Source organism: Medicago sativa, chromosome 2, assembly GCF_051527215.1.
Source record: "Medicago sativa cultivar Bolivia chromosome 2, Bolivia_mono, whole genome shotgun sequence".
NCBI classification, from domain to species: Eukaryota; Viridiplantae; Streptophyta; class Magnoliopsida; order Fabales; family Fabaceae; genus Medicago; species Medicago sativa.
The window spans coordinates 74,759,840-74,775,513 of record NC_140750.1 but is presented as its reverse complement, the minus strand read 5'-3'; the positions used below and the strand labels follow the sequence as shown (position 1 = coordinate 74,775,513).

Here is a 15,674-nt window from a genome sequence, read left to right as displayed (position 1 = left end):
AGCGTTCTCAAATTTAAATGTTTTCCTTCCTCTATAGGGGCGCTGCACTGGTGCTCTCTCCAATAAAATTGCAAAATGATCCGAGGATGGGGCTACCAGGTTCTCCAATCGGGCATGTGGAAAAAGTTGCATCCAAGCTTCATTTGCCATAGCTCTATCGAGCTTTTCTTCAACAGCACGCGGAGTGCCTAAGCTCTTGAACCATGTGAAAGGGTAACCTTCCATGTGCATGTCTATCAAGCCTGCATCTGTAACCGCTTGCCTGAACCCACGAATAAGCCAATTGGACCTCTCGGTTCTGCCCTTCTTTTCTTGTGCATGTAAGATGTCATTAAAATCACCAAAAATACACCAAGGGAGATTGGTGCTGCCTGCAAGTTGACGAATAAAATTCCAAGAATCTCGTCTTCTACCACCTTCCGGGTAACCATAAAAACCTGTCAACAGCCAAGAATTGTTGTTGTTTTCTTCAATTTTAGCATTAATATGGTTAGAGGAATAATTCACAATAGTGCAGTTAATGGTTTTACGCCAAAATAACGCAATTCCACCACCTCTTCCTACTCTATCTGGAGCAAAACAATAATCATAACCCAACATATAACGAAATTCTTCTATTTTATTTATGTGGACTAGAGTCTCACTAAGGAAAATAGCATCTGGATTATAATACCGGACTAGGAATTTTAATTTTGGAACTGCGCTCAGGTTTCCAAGGCCTCGGCAGTTCCATGATACAAAACTCATGGCTCCCGGCAGACCTGCTGAGCAGGTTCTGCCGATTCATTATCATCCTCATACACAGGATTATTATTAACAAAGACAGTAGTAGATCCTATACTAGATTTAGGATCTCCGAAACAAAATTCTCCAGCTCTATCCCAATAGAAAGTGTCCGCAGCTTGAGTTATATGACCTTCAGCAGTTCTTTTTCTTTTCTTTAGGTCACCCCCCTCATCAGCTACATCTTCTTTTTGAACTTGGTTATCCACACTGGGTCCAGTCAGCATCATCTTCTCATTATCTTTCAGATTGGGGACCACACCAGAAACTAAATTATTTCCCATAATGCTAGAGTTAACAACATTTAAGTTATGAATTGCCATCATTGCACCATTATTTGAAAACTGCTCAGCAATAGGGTCAGCATTAACTTTCTCATTAATGCCTGAAGAAGCCGTTTCTGTATTCACTCCTGCCGCAAAACTAGTGCTTTGACTGGTGGAAGAGCTTTGACCACCGTCTGCAGCCGTGCCGGAATCCTGCACCACCACTATCGGTTTCAGCATCCATTTGTTATTAGTCACTGATCTACCTTGTCGTTGTTCTGCTTTGATTTCATTGCTCCAACCTCTGATGCCATCATCAGTTTCAGATTCATATCTCTTTATGCAGGTTCGGTCTGTATGCCCTATTATCCCACACAAGAAACAGAAAATGCCCAGCTTCTCATACTTAAACTTGGCAGTAACCCACGCACCATCCTCAAGTCTCACCTGTAATTCTTTTTTCAATGGCTGATCAACATCAATGCACACTTTCAGCTTCATAAACCTGCTATGAACCGTATTTTTAGCATCATATTCCTTAAACTCGCCTAAGTAAGCACCAAATCCCATTCCTACCTTTTCCTGCATAAAGACAACAGGTAAGCCATGGATCTGAACACACATATCCAGCTTGTTAACTATGGCCTGCTTTGGTACCTCACCAGGTGATATCTTTTGGTCAACAATGTTTGCGTTGTCATATAGCCAGGGACCTTTTTTTAGCACATTCTCCACATCAAGTGGATGAGCAAACTGAAACAGAAATTTGTTGTCTTCCACCGGAATGACAGCCAAACCTTTCCCGGGTGTCCACATAGCTCCTAGGCGTGACTGCAGATATTTTGCCTTGATCTGTTTGTCCGTCATGAACCGGCCAATCAGACAATGTTCTAGTATCTGGACATTTGATGCACCTGCATCCATTTTGAGTGTCATGCCTTCATCTCCAATTGTGAGTCCTTCGATATTGAGATTGGAAGCCATAGCGGAAATGCACAGGTTTAGAACAAAGATTTGTGTTATTGTAATAAGAAGGGAAGTTTTATGAAGCATGAAATTTAGAGAGAGGGACTTTAGTTTACACTTTTTGGAATACAAACACTCACACACAGTGGTCACTGCCATATAAAGGCTAAGATACGCGCCTAGGATAGAGAACAATAAAGGGGTATTTGATAATCAACAAGAATATTAAGCCATGAAATCCTATAATAACAACAATCTGCCACTAGTCAACGAATCTCAACATTAACAGATCTCATTCACAATGAAAGGGAAATAAAAGCTCATATAGATATCATAATAAACACAAGACCACAACAGGGCAAAAGACACAAATAAGGCCAAAACGATCAGATTAATCAAAAGACTAACCACATCGACAATCAAAACTCTCACAAAGAGGTAGCCTTAGAAGAAGATAGCGACACCTTAGGAGAGAAAAAAAATCCAGAGTACTAGCTACATGTTCATATCTGTGATATCTCTATTCTCAAAGATGGAAACTATTGTGCGGGTATTCTTTTCAAGTTAAGAATTAATCATCAAGGACCTCTTATAGCGGTGTTGTTTATTATGACATAGTTTTTTTTTTTCTTCCTTTTCTCTCTAGTGTAACAAAAAAAATCAACGCGTCTATAAAAAAGTAAAATGCCCGTAAATGGAAATAAATCTCATTGATTTTTACATCAAAATTTCATACATACATACATACATATACATACATATATATATATATATATATATATATATAGAGGACATATATTATGAGAATGCCTTTCTTATATGAGAATGGTGAGAATAATCATCAACCATTAGATTAAAAATAGATGGCTGTGATTAAAAAATTACATTTTAAAACACATGAACCTCTCCTTATTGAATTACCAATCCTTCCTCACATAACAGCTCTTGATTGAAATCGCACTTAAATTCCATAGGATAGTCAATAACAATAGCATTAACAATCGCACATAAATTGCATAGTGATTTGACAAACACATGAACCTTTCCTTTTTGTGCATAGGATGAGATCTTGCATAATTATATTCATCAAAACAACCATAAATTGCATTTGATAGTCATTAACAATAGCAGACTTTCTTTTACACCTCCCTGATGTCGATCTTAAACACAAAAATTGAAGATTGAAATTAGAAGACAATTTACAGAACAAATTGGATTGAAATTAGAAGAAATTAGATTGAAATCGGAAAAAATCAAAACAAAATCCCTAAATCTAATGGGTAGAGAACGCTGAAGAAGAAAGCCGCAAAAATACAAAAAAAAAAAAGAGATGGTAAGAACCAGAAACGAGGAAGAAGAAGAAGAAGAAGAAGAAGAAGAAAGGGATAAGAACAAAGAAGAAGAGAGTCAATGGCGCGAGAGATGCAAAGGAACCAGAAGAAGAAGAAGAAGCCTGAAAACCTGATTGTGGGGAGAAGAAGATGAAAAGGGAAATGAGTTTATGAGAATTAATATAATAAAGTGAGGTGCATATGTGTGTTTCTAATCTCAGCCATCTATTTTTAATCTAATGGTTGATGATTATTCTCACCATTCTCATATAAGAAAGACATTCTCATAGTATATGTCCTCTATATATATATATATATATATATATATATATATATATATATATATATATATATATATATATATATATATATTGATGGTGTAAAACTTTGTTTACTTATAACCGTAAAAAAGTCCTCGTGAGCTTAGCTCAGCTGATTGGAACAATGCATAAAATATGCAAGGTCCGGAGTTCAAACCCTGACCACTACAAAAAAAAACTTTGTTTGCTGCTGTGTTTAATCAAATCACTCGATAGGATGCCACTTGATTCAATAAGTTGTTAAAATATCTATTTAATTTCATTAGATTTTTTTTCCAAGAGAAATTTAACATGATTTGATTGAATGCACATTTTTTTTAAGAAGTTATGGTGCATGAAATGAATCGCTTTACGTAAAAACAATATTCGTTTAGACATTTGTATGGGAGGAAATTTTTCGTAAACAATAAATGGACGATAGTTTTTTTTTATTAAAAAAGATACATTACCAATGAATAGAGGTGAGAATAGACTAAACTAAACTAGACTTTGCCATATTTATATCTTTATTTGTATCTTGTCATAGATTATTTTTTCGATCTAAGTCAGGCCTTTCGAAACTTTGGTACGACTTGTAAGCCGATTTCAAAACCTATTTCAATCAACATATTTAACACACTAAAAAATAGTCATATTTTAGATTTTTTTTTTTATCAAGTAGCCTATTGACTAGAAATTCACCATTTAAGGTGAATAAGTGGGGTGTTTGGGGATCGAACTCCAATACATGTATATTATGCAATGCGCTTACTAATTAAGCTAAGCTCACAAAGACTATATTTTAGAGAATTTGACTATATGCGACATCAAATTTCATTTCTAGTTTATAATAAAACATTTAAATATACAAAAAATTAATACATACAAATTAAATTACCGATCCAATAAAAATTATATTTATACAATCATTTTATGACAACTTCTGGAACAATTATCAAACTTTTATTATGTTCTTACTCTCTCAATTACATTGATTTTTGTATAAAAAAATGGTTGTTCAAATTTTTTTGTGCCGTTTTTTTGGGCCTCTTTTTTTTTTTTTTTTTTTTTTTTTTTTTTTTAAGGATTTTAGGGTCTCCTATGTTTTATAAACTTAATTAAATTAAATTATTTGGCTGAGTGGACCTCACTATCGCAATAAAACTCAAGACACCCTTCAGCGAAGTTATTTCCGCCTCTTCCTCTTTCTGTCGACCAACTCACTGTTTCTCATTTCTCAGTTCACTCGACCCGACCGCTTGCTTCTCAAATCGAACAAAACATTCCCAGGTAACTCTCTCTCATCGAAGAAAACATTCCCATATGTCTTTTTCATGCCATGTGAAAACGGCGGAAGAAAAAAAAAACTTAATGTATCAGCACTAATTGATGATGATTATTGATCTAGATTATTCTAACTAGGATCCTTTACTTTATGCATGATGGTATCTAGGTTTTCGTTTTTCACTTACTTTCAGATTAATTCAAACTCGAAACCCTTCATTTTATTTCTTGGTCTTCAAGTATATATTATATTACTGCTTGATGATGATTGATCTATGATTTGAACTGACCATGTGCTAATGTTTGCTATTTCGTGGTTTTATCTATGTAGTTCAATAATGGCTGCTGATAAGGTTTCTCATAACAAGTTAGGGTTTTGTCCTCAAGACTCCAAATCATATGATAATGTCCCTTTTTCTGCACGGTTATCATCTTCGAATTTGATTGTGATGAGGGATACTACTACAATGTCAGCTAAGAGGGCTTTTGTTGATGATGACAAGGAATTGTACGTTTCGTGTAAGAAATCAAAGGTGACTATAGAAGAAGGCAAACAAGGACAAGTAGACGGTGCAGAAGAAGAGGAAGAAGAAGAAGTGGAAGTTGAAGAAGTGGAAGTGGAAGAAGTTGAAGTGGAAGAAGAAGTAGAGGAAGAGGAAGTGGAAGAAGAAGAAGTAGACGAGGGAGTAGAAGAATTGGAGGAAGAGGGAGTGGAAGAAAAAGTGGAGGATGAGGAAGTGGAAGAAGAAGAAGTAGATAAGAAAGTAGAAGAAGAAGTGGAGGAAGAGGAAGTAGAAGAAGTGGAAGAAGAAGAAGAAGAAGAAGAAGAAGAAGAAGAAGAAGAAGAAGAAGAAGAAGAAGAAGAAGAAGAAGAAGAAGATGAGGAGGAGGAGGAGGAGGAGGAGGAGGAGGAGGAAGAGGAGGTTGAAGTGGAAGAAGAAGTGGAGGAAGAAGATGAGGAAGAGAAGGTTGAAGTGGAAGAAGAAGTGGAGAAAGAAGATGAGGAGGAGGAGGAGGAAGAAGAGGTTGAAGTGGAAGTGGAAGAAGAAGTGGAGGAAGAAGAAGAAGATGAGGAGGAAGAGGAGGTTGAAGTGGAAGAAGAAGTGGAGGAAGAAGAAGATGAGGCGGAAGAGGAGGTTGAAGTGGAGGAAGAAGAAGAAGAAGAAAATGAGGAGGTTGAAGTGGAAGAGGAAGTGGAGGTGAAAGAAGGGGCAGAAGAAATGGAAGTAGGAGAGGGGGAATTGGAAGTAGTAGAAGAAATAGAAGAACAAGGAGGAGGAGAAGTAGTTGTAGAAGGAGAAATGGAAGAAGGAGAAGAAGAAAAAGTTAAGGAAGAGCATGAAAGCCAAGTGACGGAGTTTGAAGGACGAGTGGAGGAGCTTGAATCAAAATTTAAGCAACATGAAGAACGGGTGAAGGAGTTCCATACAAAGGAGGAGGAATTTAACGGCCGAGTGAGACAACTTGAGTCAAAGGAGGAGGAGTTTAAAGGCCGAGTGAGAGAGTTTGAATTAAAAGTGATGGAGTTTGAAGTGAAGCGGTTGAAAGTGCAACTAAAGGAGCTACAGTCAAAAGAGGCGGAATTTGAAGGCCGAGTGAGAGAGCTTGAATCTCAAAAGATGGAATTTAATGACCAAGTGAGGGAGTTTGAAGTGCAACTAAATGAGCTAATGTCAAAAAAGAATCAATTTGAAGGAGGAGAAGTGAAGCTTCTTGAGTCAATCTCGGATGAATTTGATGGAGAACCGAAGGAGAATGAGTTAAGAGAGAATCAATATGAAGCATTACTAAAATCATTTGAAGAGGAAATTAAATCAGGTAAATGATCTTCATCATCTGGTTTATTAATACAATTTCATTTCAACTTTATCTTTTAATATCTTCAAATTGATCTTCCCAATTTATTAAACATATCTTCATCATGATAAAGCTGTAGACCTGTAAACAAGTTGGGAATTTTCACTAGTTTGATATCACACTCTATCAAACTAATTTTGATTATACCTTTTCCGTCCTTAAACAGTTTACGAAGCTATTAAATGCAAAATCTTTGTCGTTTTATTCTTGTCGAATTTAGTTGGGATCCGTTATTCTTTAGACTTATACCAAATAAGTGCCGTTGGATCTAATTAATGATACAGACAATAATATCGTTATTATTAGACATTTAGACCCGTGTGACAGGCCCTGTTAACTTTCACACACTATTTCTCTATACCTGCACTACAAATTCCATTGAGAGGCGCACGCTGCCGTCTGAGAGTTTATTGCTGCCACTTTTGAAGAAATCACATTAGTGCAAGCAAGCCCCCTGTACACTTGTGAAATCTCTAAATTTAAACGACGGCAATAAATCTCTAAATTTAAACGACGGCAATTAGAGTCAAATTTCTTCTTAATTTTGGTTGATAGTATTTATTCTAAAAAATGTATGGTATACAAACTAATATGAATCAAGTATTTTTTAAGCTCGGAGAATCTGAACGGTGAGTTCTGTTTAATGGGTAGTAGATGGTTGCTGCTTATCGGAGAGGAAAGGGATAGAATGGAAGAAGGGGAAAAAAACTGAGTAGAACATTGCACAACACATGTTGTTTGGCGTTGTCACGAAACTTGCACAAAGACTTGGATCCCTCGTTTTTTATTTTCGGTTGTCACCTTGCAATTGACCATTGGTGTTTTGTATGTTATTAGAAGTGTCATGATCTCAACCAGGTTGCAACACTTTTCGTCGTCGTTGTTGCACAAACGGCACTTGACTTTGCAGTTTGGAAAAAACAAATAGAAAGAAAAACTAAGAGAAGTCACATACCTTAGTTCAGAATTTTTCTAATTTTACGGATGGAATATTGTAAACCAGTGGATTAATTAAATTTAATGGTTGAGATTATGTGTCAATAGATCCTAACTTATACATCTATATATATTTCTATAGTCACCTTGATTTACTGATGTTTATATAAATATGGGAGCTTAAATGTATGTTATCTAATTATGCAGTTACATCTTACACAGGTAATCAATCAAGTCCCTCCAGTGAGAAAAATGATGAACTTGAGTCGGTTGACAATAACATTCTTGGTGATCTTCAAGCGATTTCAGATCCATGGAAATCTGTTTTGAATATAATAGAGAGATCAATTCAAAAACATAAAATGGAAAACAATGCTGTAATTATTGATGATAGCGACATTCTTCTGCTCAAAGAACTGAGGAAACTCTCACCAGATATTAGACCTGGTGTAAGAGAAGAAGCAATGAAGCTAGCTTTTAATTTGAAAGCTAACATAAGTCAAAACACCGAAAACTCAGCGGCGATTCTGGGTTTTCTACTCCTCCTGTCAATTTATGGATTGGCTACTTCTTTCGATGAAGATGAAGTTTTTAAGCTTTTTGGTTTTGCTGCTCAGCACGAGATAGCTGTAGAGCTGTTTGGAACTCTTGGTTTTGCGGATAAAGCTTCGGGTATGTTGGTTTGAGAAATGTTTTGTTTCAAACACTCCACATATTACTTTTTTTTTCTCACTTAAAATTTGAAGCGTATGTTACATCAAATGTGTTGATATATACTAAGATTAAGATATTTTCTATTGGTAGGAAATTGATCTGATATATAATTGGCTTGATGCACTAGATGCAAAGGTTTCATTTTATTTCTGCCAACTGTTCTGTCTCATTTGTTAAGAGAAATTTGGTATCTTGGCTAATGCTTGGAAAATGAAATAAACTTTAAATTAAGATATCATTTTTTACCTATGAAGCATCGACACTCTTGGGATTTGGCGTGTTCCCGTGTCAGGCAACTCAAACGAGTACCAAAAGAAATTTCTTTGCTTCGACACACCTTGGACACTATTCAAACACAATATAGTCATCTACTATAATATTGGACCCGTTATAACTTTGTTCATGGCTTTTAACAGTAATATAATAGTATCTTAATTAGGCATTTGATTTATTTTTTTTGCATATGCATGTCTTATCACGTACAAACATTCTACCATTCATCATCGATGATGATTTAAGAGGGTGTTAAATGGTTTGAGGTGTTCTCTGCATCACAAATCTTTAGTCTTTATATGTTATATGTTCGATTTTTAAATGGTTTGAGATGTTCTCTTTTCTTATTAATTTTGAGATATTATTATTCAGTCCAATCTTAAATTTAGTTAATTTGAACCGACTTGATGGCTTAATAACTCATTAGGTTTGATGAAGTTAAATTTTGGTGTACCTTGCAGATTTTGTTCAGAAACTTATCATGAAGGAACAAAAGACTGAAGCTGCTAGATTCATTCGAGCTTATTTAATGCCAACAAAAATCAAACCACCAATCTCTTGCATTGAAGAAAACGGACTCCATTGAAATCAAAGGTTCTTTTTTCATCTTATGCTAATTCTATTTTATAAATTATTCTATGTTCATGCACCTGCATGTTGGTTATAAAATAATATGTTGAATGTGAAATCAGGATCATCCTCCAGATGTTCAACGTGCAAATGAAGTAACAGGGTTCTCTCAAGAGAAGATTATCAAACAGTGTTATCTCAATTTTGTTGGTGCCTGTTCTTTCATTCTTGTATTTTGCCTTTTTTTCTTGTCTATAAATTTATCAAAGGCTTGAGTATGATATGTAGAAATGTTTTACATGTAGTCATTTTTCAACTGTTCCGGGGAGATTTGAAATGTCTGTTAAGGTTTGAGGTTACAACTCCCTTCATTTGACTCTTCATATATAGACTAATTTTTAGAACATATAAGTAGAAGGATTTTGAAATTTTATTCCAGAATGAATAAATTATGTGTTTCAGAAATTAAATCGTGTTAAACCATTTTAAATTAAATCGTGTTAAATTATGTGTTCCAGAATGAATAGTAAAACTGACAAAACCCTCTGAAGTTTGGTAACAATATGCTGTGGAACTCAATTTGTTCTCCCTCCCTTTTTCTATGTTGGATTTGGTGTCAAAACTTTCTCCAACATGGGAGTATATATACTTTTAAACTACATGGCCACTCTACCTCCTTTAGCAATAAGAAATATAATCTTTTTGTGATGAGAAAAATCAAATTTTCAAAGCTAAATCTTGTTAGTACTCTTTCATATTTCAAGCGTGCAAAGAGAAAACCATTTCAAGTGTTTCCTTTGCGATATATGTGAGAAATTTTAAACAGTCTAGAATTTGATATTTTCAAGCAATTGAACGAACAATTTAAAGTTTCTAGTGAATAGAAGCGGGAGAGGTATGTGTTAGGACCACAAGTTTAGAGAATGAGCTTTTTCTTTTTTTACATGGAAAAAATTTCATTATAAGATGTCCGACAATAAATCAAATGTCAAGACAACATCAATACAATTGGGAGCATCTTCAATCCACACATACTCATGATGAGATGATGCGTATTTTGCTAAATAATGCGCAGCTTGATTGACTTCACGCCTAATGTGCGCAAATTGTAAATTTTGAAAATGACAAGTTAAAAGTCTACAAATCATCAACAATGGTATCCACCATGTTCCATCCTCATTTTGTCCAGCTGCATCGGTGTTGGGTTTATACCATCCGAGATTTGTGTCTTATAGCAAAGGACAACCTTAACTCATCACACATTTGAAGTAGGTATGGGACAACCTTAATTCTACAGTTGCATCTGTATCTCATTAGAATTATTTATTGTACTGTTGGACCGCTTGCATTGCATGTGTCAAGCTCACAACTGGATATTGCACATTAACTCCTTGGAAATATCTTTTATTTCTAACAAACCAAATCTCATTGCAAATTGCCATAATCAACTTATTTGTTTCATTATCACCCTGCATATATAATAATATTTTTAATCCATTCTACAAAGGAAATAGGTGCAGGCATAAACTCAGTTGTTATTAATTAAGTGGGGGAAGCAAACCATAATACTTTTGACCACTCACATTGAATGAAGAGATGATCTATTGATTCATAATATTGGTCACATAAATTGCAAATAGGTTGACAATTAACACCTCGTTTAAATATAGCTATCTTGACTAGAAGTTTCACATGAAGAATTCTCCACATCAACTGAATATAACGAGGTATTGTTTTGATTTTCCATAACTTCGACCACACTGGCTCTTCGCTCATTTCAACGGACCGCCGGAATTAATGACCTCATTTCTTGTTTTCAAAAAATTGTCGAGGATCCTAAATTAACAGCTAAGGCTGCAAAAAAAGGCAAGCCATTGTCTCGAAAAATTGCATGGGGAGCTCTGTTAGGACAGGCTAGGGCATCACCGTTTGCGTTGCATTTCAACCGGTTGGAGGTAGGAGCTTGCCAATAATACTCTTTCATAGCTGGATGCTTTCTAACATGACCAATGACAGAAATTAATTAATAATGACATTGGAGAGAAATGTTTTTCCTCACTAATTAATACTTATAAAATATATGTTTTTTAAAGGAATACAATAAAATTTATGTAAATTTGTGTACAATGATTTCAAGCAATGCTACTTTTAGATTATCTTTTATACTAAAATATTTTGTTTACTGAACTAAAAAAGATAAGTGTAGTAACCAAACCAAAGTGGATTTGAAGTAATAACTACTAACATATATATTGTTTAATTTAGATTTAGGTTTTTTTATTATAATCTGAACCAAACCAAATCTAAACCGACTTTGTTTGGTTTGATTTTTGGTTTTTCGTTTTGAGATCCATGAAACCGATGAACTGAACCGATACTAACCTCACTCTACATTTTACTAATATTATTATTCCTCCTTTATGTTTTCTACCGTTTTGATTTTGGTTGTCTATGCCTTTAAAATATTGAGTAATGTTAGTTATAAAAAGTTTTTTGAAATATAGAGAACATGAAAAAACAAAATATAATATACAAAGTTCCATGAAATATTTTAGTATGACATGTTTTATACATGAAATACAAATTGTGAGAATATATATTTTTTTAATTGTATTTTCAAATAAACCATTCACCCTAAACGATCCATACCGAACCAAACCGATTAGTTTGGTTTGGTTTATTTTTTGAAAATGTTTGAAAACCAAACTGAACAAATGAAGATTTCATCGGTTCGGATTTTTTATTGAAAATCGACCCAAACCGAATCGTTACACCCCTACATGTGATTGACTCAGTAGACAAAGAGTCGATCCTCCACTAATTATGGTATGCCGAATTTCGGATTTCACAATTTCTCCACACTTAGGGTGTGTGAATCTAGTCACTCTGCTATTTGATAAAACAAAAACCTTAATCAAACTATTAACATGATTAATATTTCTCATTTACATAAACCAAAACATTTGTCCCCGTAAACTTAGCTCAGTTGGCAGGGACATGCATTATTATATGCATGGGCTGGGGTTCGAACCCCAGACACCCCACTTATTCACCTTGAGAAATGGCTACCTGAAAAAGAAAAAACAAAACAAAACATTTTAACAACACGGATTGCATCTTTTATTATAGAATCAGCGAGTAAGCATTATATCAAACGAAGTAATCGGTGCTATTTTCAAAATGAATCAAGAAGTCAAATAACCTAAGATCAATCAATAGAAAAATAGTGGTCCAGGGTACACACATTACCCCTTCAGTCCACATATGGAATTATAAATAATTAATTAAAAAGATAAAAGTGGGTTAAGATAAAAAGATTAATGAGAGCAGGTTCCCAAATAATTTCACTCTTTTGTGTATAAATTTCTCTGACCATATTTTGGTTAATTGGCTTTTGTTTCATTGTTTGACTATGTATATTTATTATCCTAATGTATTGTTTGATAATAATCAGAGCAGGTTTGCTACAAACAAAGCTAGTTTTTCCATTTCAAGCTTTGGTCCACATCATATATCAAGCATAGCCTGAGTAACCTCTTCTGATGAGTGTGCATGTGTACGGTAGCATTGACAACCCAATCCAAACTTGTGAAATAAAACCTAATTTCTTACTCCCTCCGTCCCGGAATAACTGACTCATTTTCTAAAAAAAAGTGTCCCAAAATAACTGACTCATTTCAATTTTCAATACAACTTTCATCATTTCCAATACAATATAACACTAAATAATACTACTTTTATCATTCCCAATACAATATATTCCACTTTCCCCTTTATTTATACACTTTTCTTAATCTGTGTGAAAAACCAGAGTAGGTCAATTAAACCGGGACGGAGGGAGTACTTAATTTGTTTGTTAGGCCTAGCAGCAGTGGCTGACAAGTTAATGTCCTTTTTTCTTCTTTCAAAAAAAAGTTAATGTACTTTTTTCTGTTACATATATTTTTTCACTCATTTTTATTACTCCCTCCGTCCCGGAATAACTGACCCATTTTCTAAAAAAAGTGTCCCAAAATAACTGACTCATTTCAATTTTCAATACAACTTTCATCATTCCCAATACAATATAACACTACTCCCTCCATTCCTTTTTATTTGATGTTTTAGCTCTTAAGTTTTATTTCAAAATATTTGATGTTTTAGAATTGTTGGTATTGTTTGTCCAATTTTACCCTTGTCACAAACCGTTCACTTTTTAAAAGTGTCACCTTATACTTTTTCAATTGTATACTCCCACCATTATTTTTTGGATGAAAAAATTGTATACTCCCACGTTCATTTTTTGGAAGTGTAAGTAATAAATGTATTGAAATTAGAATTGTATACTCCCACCGTTCATTTAAGAAGATTTGGAATTTTGAGAAGAAAAAAGCAAGGAGTAATCATGGCAGCCAAAAAATAAAATAAGGGTATTGTAGTCCAAATCTACAACTATTTTCATTCTTTAATGATTCCTTAATATGTGTGTAATCAGCTAAACATCAAATAAAAAGGAATGGAGGGAGTAAATAATACTATTTTTATCATTTCCAATACAATATATTCCACTTTCCCCTTTATTTATACATTTTTCTTAATATGTGTGAAAAACAAAATTGTGTCAATTAAATTGGGACGGAGGTAGTATTTGTAAATTTCGTACTATGTTAGTGTTGCTATCAACCATGTCGTACTATTGTTTTTATTTACTCAAAATTAAGAAGGTAAATTATGAGATGAATTCTTATTTATTATTTTGTCAGTCAACTTAAATTTATAGAGGAACAGAAAAATAAAGTGGACAAAATTTAGGTGTAACACATAATTAGTAACCATTCGTCATCAAACCAATCAAATGATACAAAATATAGGCAATATCATTGCGAAATACTCCAACAATTAAAAAAAAATAATAGTTGCGACTGATTTAACTTCTACTTCAAAAATAGAAAACTAAAGAAATTAGTAAAAATGAAATTATTTGTGCGGGAAAGGTAATATTTAGGATTTCAATATGAAAATTTGAAGAAGGTTTACTTTCGTTTTGTGAGTCGAATAATTCTTAGTCACGTACTCTTTATTTATCTATACTCTATTTATCTACGGTCGAACTGTAGATTATCAAGATTTCCGTCCCTTGAAACCGAAGGATTAACACAATTTTTTTATTATCATCAATGTAGAAATATATGGTCTATGAGTAAAAGTAGTAAGCAAGAATAGTCGATGAAAAATGACATACGCATATTAAACAACACTGTTTTTAAGACCCCGCTCTTTGCCTCGATTCAGTATGACAGTGTCGCTTGAAAACTTGAGAAAAATGGAGTGTATTCAGTTCGCATTGCATACAGAAATATAATGGAGTGGGATACGAGTGCACATCAACACATAGTCTGTAAAATTGTCTGCAATAGAGCCTCATCCTTGTCAACTAGGTGGATTAACGCCCAAGTTAAGAGGACAATTCATGCCATCCAGGTTGATAGTGTTGTTGCATAGTGATGTAGATTGTCCCCAAGAAGATTCAAGTGTAACGCCATGCTTCCTTCTCTAATTCCCTTGATAGAGTAGGTGTCGGTGTTTGCATTAGAATGATCAAGGAGCGTTTGTGTTGGATCGAACTAGGTGGCTTTCTCCTATGCTTGATGTAGTGTAGACATTGGCCGGTGAGGCACTCAGCCTCTTAAGCGTTTGGAATGGGTGAATTATCAACAATTGTAGACGGCTTGGTACATATTTTACAAACACCAAAGTTAAGTTCATTAGTAGACAAATAAATAAATTTGTTCATAGTTTAGTTAGGGTGACTCCATCTACAACCAATTTCCATATTTTTACTAATATCTAAATATGTATTCAAACTATCATTATGAATGAAATGTACTAAACTTGTTCTTGAAAGAAAGAAAAAAACCAAAATAAAATAATGTAATATATTTCTTAAAATAACAACTAATGTAACCTTAAAATTTCAAAAATGACGTCCACATCAGAGTAATTAGGGATATTGTATAATATTTGCAAAGATTGGATTTGAACCTCAAACACTCACTCATTGATCTCAAGAGATGAATTTTTAACAAATAAATTACTTTAAAAAAATTGTTAAAAAAATAATACAATAAAAGAGAATAAGATGGAGTATATTTGTTTTGGGTTAATAGTCATTTTGGTCTCCGAATGTATGACAAGTAACCATAGTAGTCCATCAATGTATCAAATTTTTAAAATAGTCTTTGATTATGCACAATGTTAATCAAAATAGTCTATTACGTTAAAATGTTTCATTATTATTGTCATATGAGTCCCTATAAATACTTGTTATCATATCAGTTACTAAAATAGTTAAAATTACCATTGAATGACTATTTTAACATCATAAACTATTTTGACTAACGAATTGTGGACCATTT

At 33.9% G+C, this 15,674-nt stretch overlaps 1 protein-coding gene across 1 annotated transcript; it reads left to right on the top strand.

Annotated features, from left to right (window-relative positions):
* Nucleotides 1-4,789: 4,789 nt before the first annotated feature.
* On the top strand, nt 4,790-9,744 carry LOC146950700 (uncharacterized). Its single transcript, XM_085746668.1, has 5 exons — nt 4,790-4,935; nt 5,261-6,747; nt 7,945-8,394; nt 9,171-9,303; nt 9,402-9,744. The coding sequence occupies exons 2-4, from the start codon at nt 5,268-5,270 to the stop codon at nt 9,293-9,295; spliced, it is 2,055 nt and encodes a 684-aa protein (XP_085602794.1). The 5' UTR covers nt 4,790-4,935; nt 5,261-5,267; the 3' UTR covers nt 9,296-9,303; nt 9,402-9,744.
* Nucleotides 9,745-15,674: the final 5,930 nt, after the last annotated feature.